The 10,276-nt window shown below is 36.8% G+C and overlaps 1 protein-coding gene across 1 annotated transcript; it reads right to left on the reverse strand.

Moving 5' to 3' along the window:
• Positions 1–269: 269 nt before the first annotated feature.
• On the reverse strand, positions 270–9,900 carry lpcat2 (lysophosphatidylcholine acyltransferase 2). Its single transcript, XM_080885967.1, has 14 exons — positions 9,453–9,900; positions 8,941–9,083; positions 7,015–7,232; positions 6,395–6,507; positions 6,165–6,225; positions 5,698–5,756; positions 5,187–5,221; positions 4,912–4,966; positions 4,618–4,700; positions 4,094–4,219; positions 3,811–3,964; positions 3,042–3,140; positions 2,168–2,309; positions 270–1,828 (listed from the first exon to the last, which is right to left on the reverse strand). The coding sequence occupies exons 1-14, from the start codon at positions 9,561–9,563 to the stop codon at positions 1,650–1,652; spliced, it is 1,578 nt and encodes a 525-aa protein (XP_080742093.1). The 5' UTR covers positions 9,564–9,900; the 3' UTR covers positions 270–1,649.
• Between the last annotated feature and the right edge of the window lie 376 nt (positions 9,901–10,276).

Consider the following 10,276-nt stretch of genomic DNA (forward strand, 5'->3'; position numbering starts at 1 on the left):
AATTGTATTAAGACTAAAGTTGCATTTAGTGGTTGTTCTCTGCTGAGATCAGGTGAGGAGGATCACACAGTTGTGCTAAAACGTAAGGTAAACGTAAAAGCAACAGTTTCACCAATCAGTTGACAGATCAATATGTACCAAATGATAAGTGATTATAATCTTTTTTTTTTTAGAAATTGAAAATTCCACAAATTCTTAAATGATAAAAGTGGACACATTCTTTCAAGACATGCAAGGATGTTATTTTATTTGCATAAATATTTCTCTGATTCAAATAATTTTAACATTTAAATCCATAGCAAGTGTAATCAGAAAAAACCCCTGAATCATGCTATAGATATCCATAGCTTAAAAAAATCATCCATGTTGGCCAGTAATGAGGTAAATCTTACAAACATGCACAACAACATTTATCCAATTTTATCAGTACATGCCTGCCTTTAATTCCTCCCCCAGTTTAAACCTCATTGTCTAGCGCCAACATCAAAGTAAGGTACAGTCAAAATAGACACAAGGTATTTTAACTCACATTGGCAAGTGGGTGAAGAAAAAAGGCACACACAACAGAACTGTAATGGGTAACTACTGACACCTTGTGGTGATTTTGGAAAAACAGCAGTTCAGCTGTAGCCTGTTTATTGCACTTATGCCTTAATAGAAACAAAGTCTATGAAAGTCATTACAAGTTTCCTCTGTGATGAATAAAAAAAATGGCAAAGAGGATTGTGTTCTTGTTTTATTTTAAAAATAACATTTTGCAGTGTTAACAAAAAGCAAAACATAATTGCAATACAACCCACTAAATAAATAACAATGCCTCTAGTTAATCGGGTCTGAAAGCATACCCCACTGGAATATGCTGTTGTGTAGAAGCACCGTTGCCTTTTTGCTCACAAATTGCCCTATTTTCAGTGGTTGATTTGCTTTAGTAAACTTAAAGCTGCACAGATGTGGTGCTGTCTCAGCAACAACAATCTTCAGTAGAAATGCAAATAGATACACATGCAAAGCAAACTTCTGGCTAATTATACAGCTGAGTTACAAGTTCTGTGTCCCTGAGCACCGAGGGTGGGAAAAGTGTAATGCACAGCATCTATGCTCACTGTAGACAAAATTTTAAAACAGAACATATCTGGGTTGCTCACAGTACTCTAATTATACTGTAATAAAGAAGCACAAGGACTCTTTGCTTACATTTAAAATTTGTGTTGATTTGGCAAGATTTCCCACTCTGTTAAAGAAAAATTACAAAGACAAAGGATAAGGTGCACAAGGCTGTGCTCATCTCCGTCAGTAAAAACCCAGCAAAAACCACAGTGATGACTGAAGAATAGGTGTAAACCTTATTTAAAACAATGACCAGTTTTCAGACATATTGTCCTGCTATGACGCACCCCATCTGTGTTTCGTGTCATAGCAAAGCATACACAAAAATACACTGACAGAAAAAATTTGGGGGTAAGTTGCTTTTTATCTATAAGGCACTAAAATCGAAAATCAAAGCTTTCTAAAACTATAAAAATGCAAGCGCTTCACCATATATGACCATTTCTGCTGCAGTGACTTGAATATGCTGACAAGACTGCAACAGCCTTGTATTCATTTCTCTTTTCAGTGAAGTCAAATAAAAGTCACAGTTATGGTCTGTCTTAGTCATCTTTTTTGTCAGATGTGCTCTCCTCTGGTTCTTCCCCTGAACTGGGCTGACCAGCAAGTTCCAGATCACCTGGGTTTGCTTCTTGGATAGCTTGATATCTCTGAAGTTCCAGATAGGTGGTGAAGAGCTTGGCATACTCAGGATGGGTTGCAGCAAATTCTTGAAATTCATCTAAAGAATCAGAACAGAGAAAAACTACAGGGTGCTGTACACACAATAATAATGAACTATTTTTTGAACAATTTAGTCAGTCTGACCCAGGGCAGCTGTGGCTACAACTGTAGCTTGCCTCCACCAGTGTGTGAATGTGAGAGTGAATGAATAGTGGAATTGTAAAGCGCTTTGAGGGTCTCGAAAAGCGCTATATAAATGCAATCCATTATTATTGTTATTATTATTTTATTTATTTAACATTTTCTTGACAAAATATCACCAGGAATCAAATAAGAGGCCACAAGACATAACGGGAGCTTTGCATTAGGCTTTTCTCTTCAATTAGATTCTACTTACTGAAGGTAATGAAACCAGAGCCGTCGGCATCAATCGCTTCAAAAAGTTTGGTCATGTCTACATCTGACACACCCAAAGCAGAGCACAGCAGAGCAGTAAACTCGTCATGGGTGACTTTCTCATCTTCATCTGTGTCAAAAAGCTGCATGAAAGATAATAAAAAGTGAGAAATGAGTAACGACTTTCAAGAAAAAGGTTTCAAAATGATCTTGGACGTTGCACGAAGCAGGAGAAAGTAAGTTTTGATTAGTAAGTTCAAATTGCATCTGACTTTATGGCCAGCAAAATGTTCACAGCAGACACACATTGTTAGCCTGACATTATGCAACCTTCTGTGAATTGTATGCTGCCTTTGTTCTTGCTATACTAAAGCTGCTGCTGTGCACATACAGTAAGGGCTGGGCTGGTTGATTTTATCTTAACATTGGTCATTTTTTGCATTTAACTTATTCCTTTTGCAAAGTGTATATGCTTTTTATATTTTGGGGTATATATTTCATATATAAACATCATATATATTCATATTCATAACAGTTGCACTGTTTATACTTCTCACAAATTGTCACAGATTACAGTTTAAGCATCTCAGATATATCCTTCATAGCTACTAGTTTATCATGATAGAGTGATAAAACTACTATCAGCAGGAAATGCATGATGCAATAGAAGTAACATATTAGGTGTACAGAAGGGTATTTATACAGAAATGTATAAATACCCTTGAAGGTCATTTGCCTTGCAAAAACCATAGTAGTGCTACCTTGGGCGAGTCAATAAAGGAGCTGTTGTAATTTTTCTTGCTTCACTCCAAGAGATTTGCATAATATTCAGCCCCCAATATGAACACATCAGTATGAGAAATGTATGGTCTCACCTGGAAAGCCATTTTGAGAACATCCTCAGTGTTAGATGGCCTACACAGGATATTCACACCGATAACATATTCTCTGAAGTCTATAGTGCCATCTCCATTCTAGAGAGAGAGGTCAATTAGAACAGATGAGCTGTTAAATGTAAAGATTATTATGATCGACAGCATTTAATCATTTATGGTGCAAGCGCTTGTTGTCTGCTGTTATTCGGTGTCTGGTAATAGTGATAATACTATTTGATTAAGTCTTTACTACTATAGTGATTTGATAACAAGTTTATGAAATGCACATGATACAAGGTAACATTCAGTTTTTAGTAAACACATGCTCTCTGACTCATGTTGAAAGTGATGAACACAGATAAGAGAACAGAAAGTATGAAACTCAGTAGCTTTCCCCCTCCAACTGGTGCAGCACTGTGACACAGAAATGTATTGGACTTTCACTTCATTTCACATACCCTATTAGAGCTTTATAAAAATAAATATAAAAGGTGTTTTATTTTTTAAGGGTTTGCAAGCGAAGTTTTTCTAAAGTGCCTAAACTTACATAAATACTACAGCTATCAGTAAAATGAACTTCACTATTTTACTGATCATTCACATTCAAATGTGTCCATCTAATAAATGTCATTCGCTTGGCCAGGCCAAATACTGGCTGTTTTAAAACCTTGTGAAGTGGTGCCACGCCACGGCGATATTTGAAAAGGGTAATGTTCAGTTGATTTCAACATATAATGTTTAACAAATATTTAACATACAAGTTTCTCACCCTGTCAAACAGTCTAAACAGATCCTCGAGGACTGGGCTGACAGGAAGCTTTAAGAAACTGGCAAATTCCTCAATAGTTATGCGTCCCCCCTTACAGGTGCTGGCCATGGTTGCAAAACCGTCAAGTTCCTTCCTTATATTGTCCCACTTCAGACTAGTTGAGCCAAACATAATGGTGACAGGTTATATCATAATCAACATTAACAACAATAAGAACCCTTTGAAGCTGCATTGGTCAGTACTAACTGCAATTTTTGGTAACGCTCATATTACATGTTCTTACTTGAGTTTGCGACTAATTTTAGTGAACTCAACCAAGCCAGCCTCCATCGGAAGTGTGAGTTCACCAGCTGAGATCATTAAGCGGCAATCTTCATATGTGTGGTCTGTCACAGGAACGCCCAAAGCCCTAAAAATAGAAGGTTTGCAGACATTTAATCAACTCACTATAGTAGTCAAAGGAGGCACACAAAGATTATAGCAAAGCAATAGCCAGATTCACTGTGCATGGATATAGACCTAAAGACAGTAAAAAATGCAAATTTAGTTTGACAAATTGCACTCACTCTCCAATACTGACCACTTGTTTATTTTCTTATCAGCTTAGTAGCCTTGCATGTGCATAACACTATATTTATGACTTATTTAAACATTTATACAGTACTTTTACTTTCTATAGCAAATTGTTCCACTTTGCATTTGAGCAATATGCAGTGCAATGTGGTTTTGCACAGAACCTCTTTACGAAAAGGCAACATAAATTGCTTTACATAATACATTATACGCTTAAGACTAATGAACACTTACTTGGCCATAGTTTCTCGTACTCTGCTGGCAAACAGAGCGGGGCTTTTCTTCTCTTCCTCTGTGGGGATATGAGGTGGGAGGAACTGGGAAGCATGTAAACAGATGAGAAGTGTATGAGAACAGTCAAACAAAAAGTACACTTAAACCAAAAAGGAAAATAAAAACTTCTGCTAGCCTTAGTTTAAAAGAGTCCTTTTGAGTACATCATATATCCAAAACAACTAAAACTCTTTAAACGACTTCATGAGATAATGTTATTATACAAACACTACGAGAAATCAGAAAATCTCTTACCTCAATTTCTACTGTTGTGTAGAGCTGGCACAGTGTCAAAAGCAGAAGTGTTTTCCTGCATAATCAAAAAAACTGTTATACATTCTCATTCATTAGAACTACAGTGTTGTAAAAATAAGGCAGCCATATAATTGTGCAATAATTATGTTTATTTTCTGGGAAAAAGTGACAGTTTACAAATGCATGCAATTTATAAATATGCATATTTAGACATGCATACTTATAGATCGAGTGATGTATACTGGACGAGGCAAAACTCTATAAAGCATACTCACGACTTGAATCCTTGCCATGTCCAAGTCACTGTATCCTACAGAGAAAAAACACAAGTATATTATTCATTCATTCCTGAATCTTTAACATTGGTATAAGACAGTCTGCACATAGGACTGTGTCATATTATATTATCCACTACAACACTGGTATAAATTTTAAAATCATTTACAAATATATAGGAATGTCATGCTTTTAGATTTCCTAGTGAACACAATGATGAGACAAGCCCACAATCCTCACGAAAATCTGGAGGGAATTGAAGCTTTGAACTGCCGAGCCACAACCAAAAAAAGGTAAAAGATTTAGAAAGTAAGTCGTTCTCCAATAAAATGAAACTATCATAAAAAATACGACTGTTCATTTGTTTGTGAGCAAATCTACAAATCCAACAGGGAATCCAATATATACACTATTCCTATAGTTTTGCACTACATCACTGAACAGATATTACTGGCTGTGTATGTATATGTACGAAAAATGAAAATCTATTACTGTCACAACCCTACTTACCAGTTTGTTAGGATACCTCAGAAGCACAGGCTGCACAGGAACACCAGGAATGAAGGCACCTAAAAGTGGTGTGGGGAACAATAGGTATTAAAATTAAAAAAAAACCACACAGCGTGTAGTTAAATATGAAGTGCATAGCTGTAAAACTATATGATTTTACTCTGACTTCTCCATTCTCTCACCACATACAGAACCACTCTTATAGGCATCAGTTAACCAAAAGTTAAAACACAAACCACATCAAATATTGATTAAATGGAATAACGTACGAAGAAGCACTCTCTGTTATGAAATCGATGTATTAAATGGATTTGATTTATGTTAAGAGAAAATACTAAATGTTCTATAATACAGTAGTAGATCTAAGTTTTGTATAGTAAAATGTTATCTTTTTTATTTGCATTTGACATGCTGATAGAAATTAAACTAATGATTACACTACACAAAATGTACATTTTATATCTTACCTTGTTTGAACGTGATAAGACATGAGCGATTTGTACATGTTCCTTCTGGAAATATAAGAACCTGAAAAAAAAAAGCATCCTTGCTGAATGGTAAAATAATACCCCTCAAAATTGCAAAGATTGCTTTTAAAATAATCTGAGTCAACACTGAATACAGTTTTGCTCCTTTGGAAACAACGAATAAATTCATATAAAAGTCATTTTTATTGAGAATGACTGCAGTGCCAGACCTGTGGCCACTGGCCTCCTGACTTGGCTCTCTTGTTAATCTCGTTGATTGTGTTCTTCCGGGAGTCTGGGTCTGTTCTAGATACCAGCACTGGCTGGAGACTCCGAAGGAACCCTAAAGAGAGAACAAAAGATTAATGGTAATGAACATACAAAAGAATATAGTAATCTTGATCATATTTTCCACTAATCTGGTGCACAGGCTTTAGTTATTTGCATTCGTTTGTAAGCGTTAAATAAGACAGAGTGATATCACTGTTTAACAAATCACATGTGACAGATATGAAATGAGTTATGTGTTGTTATTACTTTTAAAAAGATGGATGAAAAGGCTTATATTAATCAATGTCTTAGCTCGTGTTTACTTCATAGAGTGCATTTGTAAATTTTACTTACTATAACAAGGATTTATGTCAATGACAACTCCAAAGTACTGGACTAATTGATACCCAGTACAGGCAGCAAGTAATGACATTCCATTGTATATATATTACAAGCTCTCCCACGTTTCATAGAGAGTGGGAAACTGTGCATTCAGGTGAAGGCAGATGGAAATGGACTATAACAAACACAGTTTGTCCCTACTTTCCTGTTCGAAACAATCATGCAAAAAGTATCTTACTGCCAAAGATGGGTGTGGCGAGGTTCTCGACACGGGAGACAGTGGAGGGCAGGCCAGCTACAACGCAGACAATCCCATCAAAAAAGGTGGAGTGGGGGGCCACAGCCAGGATGGGTGCGTCATGGCTGCTGGCCTGCTTACCCTTGACCACCACTCGAAAACCCATGCTGAAGAAGTAAGCCCTCCCCAAGGCAGCCATCACTCTTTGACACAAAAATCTGGAGATAAAAAAATATTTTTTTAAATTGCTGAATTTTTGTGAATGAAAAAAAATGTGAATGGGAAGTGACTGTCTATTCTACACAACAGTGCAAGAAGCTTTGCATGAGAAAATCCTAAATTCTTTACATAAAAAGGGCTGGTATAATATTTTTAATGGGTCTATTTAGACCTTCTTTGTTTATCGGTTCAGTATATTGACTGATGTGTTGTGGTAACAGGATGCGTTTCACAATTTCGTGCTTTTCTTTAACCTTAAAGCGCAAAGTATGTTACTGTTGCCAATTGCTTCCTCAAAAACTGTAGAAAGGAAGGAAGGGGTGTTGCTATGGAGTCAGAGATACAAAATGATGAATGACATTATGAACTTAGTTTCACATACTTAATATGAAACAAATTAAAGAGAATACAAACATGAATATTTAAAGATACATTAATCAATCGGCTCTTACAGTAAAACGTTTTAACGTATGCTATCAGTCAAGTTATTATGGTTAAGTTTCACTTCCTTCATTATGCAGTGTGGGCTTATGCCCTGCTTTAAACTATCATGTCACACTTTCTGTGCTTCTGAGCAATTTGTCACAGGCTCCGAAAATAGTATACAGCCTTTAAGCTGAAGGATGGTTCATCATTTTACTAATGCAAACAAACTATCAAGGTTAAAAAAACCTGTGGTTCGACAAAGCAGGGTGGCGATTTTCACTGGTATCTGCAATACAACACAAATTCATTGATATAAAGCTTTGTAGTAACAGCCTAACCTGTCTGTCAAAAAAAGACAAGACACAAGATTACAAGATTTCAATAGTTTAAACTTATGGTTTTTTTTTTGTCAGTCATCTGCAAAATGTATGAAAAATGTTGTAGTCTAAGATCACAAGAACTGTTTACACTGTGAACAAGTGTGAAGAAGCCAACACACACCCAAGTAAAATATAGACTACAAAACTAATTGTCATTTTCAGACTATATGTACAGACATACTGTTTAATAAGTCCAGTGGAATGAGTCCTTTTCATACAAGATATAAACAGATATAGAAAATTATTATAATTATAATGTCTGTTATTACTTTTGGACATCAGAGGTGAACAAAGTGGCTAAAACATCATTTCCAGTTCCCCTTAACCCCCCACCGACTAGTTCCTTTCTGAAGGAAACTGAGGTGAGGTATTGCTTGTGAAGAGGATATGATCTAGAAAAGCATGAGTCGACATGAACACAAGTAGCTGCTAATTCATTATTACAGGAACTATTATTTTTTTGGCATGTTTTGCTTCTGTAAAGCATATGAGCGAAAACTGACTTTTTATCCTTCTTCTCACCTCAGTACAATTCATTACTTTTGCAAAACTTAAAGTTCAATATGTTTATTGTTTGATAGATATGTTCAAAGCGTTTAGTAGTAGTAGTTCAATTCACTTTGACAGATGGTGATAAGATGGCGTGCAAGGTGAATGCAGTTGCTTAGCAAACAAAATGTCTGCAGTAAAAAAGGCAAATGGGTTATTGATGTCCCAGATTAGCCAAACAGTTTTTCTGGGCAACCAAGTTTTGAAAAAATAAATAAGCAAAAGATCATTTGCAAGTAAACAAAACTGATGTCAAGAATAAGCTAAATATATTATTATTGTTTTGCTTTAGGTGTGATAAAGTCGTGGCCAACTCTGAGAAAGACTGGATGTTACTGGTATCCATAGTTACCTTCTCCATCCTGTGCTTGGCTCCACAGCTCCTTTCAGAGGCAGCTTGAAGGTGACAATGACAGACACTGGCCATAACACCATCAGAACCAGGGTTATAAAGATAGCTCGAAGAGGGACCAAGAAAATTCCCAACAAGACACACTGCAGGCAGAGGAGTACATTTATGCATATTAATTACAGGCCCAAACCTCCCTGGTGTTCAAGTCACTTGCTGCCTGGCTGAAAACTGACCTCCCACCTAGCAGAAATATGCACGAGCCTAGAAATCCACATTGCTGGAAAGCTTTCTAGAAAGCTCCCAATGGCTCAGTCTGTTGTGCTGCATAGGAGGCTTTACAAGCTGATTGTCAAAGCCGTGTTGGAGAAGATTACAGGCCCTGGATACAGCAGCCTGAGTGCACTATGTCACACTATGAAACACTGTTACCAAACGAGCATTCTTCAAAATCCTGCCTTTGTGCAATCTCTTAAAAAAGCAGAAGAAGAAGAAAAAGAAGAAGAAATACTCACTTTAATTATAGCAGCGTTGCTTAGTTTGGTGTCTTGGACAAACGGGTTGATGACCGCAGGCAAAAGCAGAGATTGTTGCCTCGGCAAGGCACCTACTCGCTGCGGTGGCATCGTAGTCCAGTGAGCGAAATGACGGCTGAAGTTCTAATTTGTAGCCCCGTGATGTTACCATCTCACTTCCTCAACAGAGAACCTGTTCTCATTTGTTGCTGAGCCAAACGGTATCAAGCGCGAGTTACGACGAGTACAAAACTCAAGCACGCGAGAGCAAAACCGGTAGCTTCAAGCTCCACCTCCGCTGTGCAGTGGGGAATTAAGACTGTTAAGTGAATGTTTGTACACTGTCACTAAATTTTGCAAGGTACTGACTTTAGACAGTACCCTTTCGACAGTATCTAAAATATAGTGGTATCCCATTTAGATGCCTCGAAAAAAATTGGTTCAGATAGGAAAAGATTAAAATTGTCTCGTAGGTTGTGTGCTTTGATAAAATAACACTGGTTAGGACTCCCGGGGGAGTAAATGCTAAAGAAAGTTAGGACGATCGCGGTGTCACGAGCAAATAACTGATTTTATGCAAAGGCTACACATTTATCATAAATGTCCACAAGATGGCACAGTTTCATAACAAATTATAGTCTTTGCAGGGGTTTAGATAAAGTCCGTTTGCTCTATTCAATGAATTTTATATCTGATTATTTTAAAGTTAGCCCGCTTGTTACTTATAGAACCTTAAAATTTAAAGAAGTGCCAGCATTACTATATATCATAAAGATGAACTCTATGACAAAGCAACACTGGTGTAAGTTCATAACACAAGCATT

This window comes from Rhamphochromis sp. 'chilingali' (genome assembly GCF_963969265.1).
Source record: "Rhamphochromis sp. 'chilingali' genome assembly, chromosome: 6".
NCBI lineage: Eukaryota > Metazoa > Chordata > Actinopteri > Cichliformes > Cichlidae > Rhamphochromis > Rhamphochromis sp. 'chilingali'.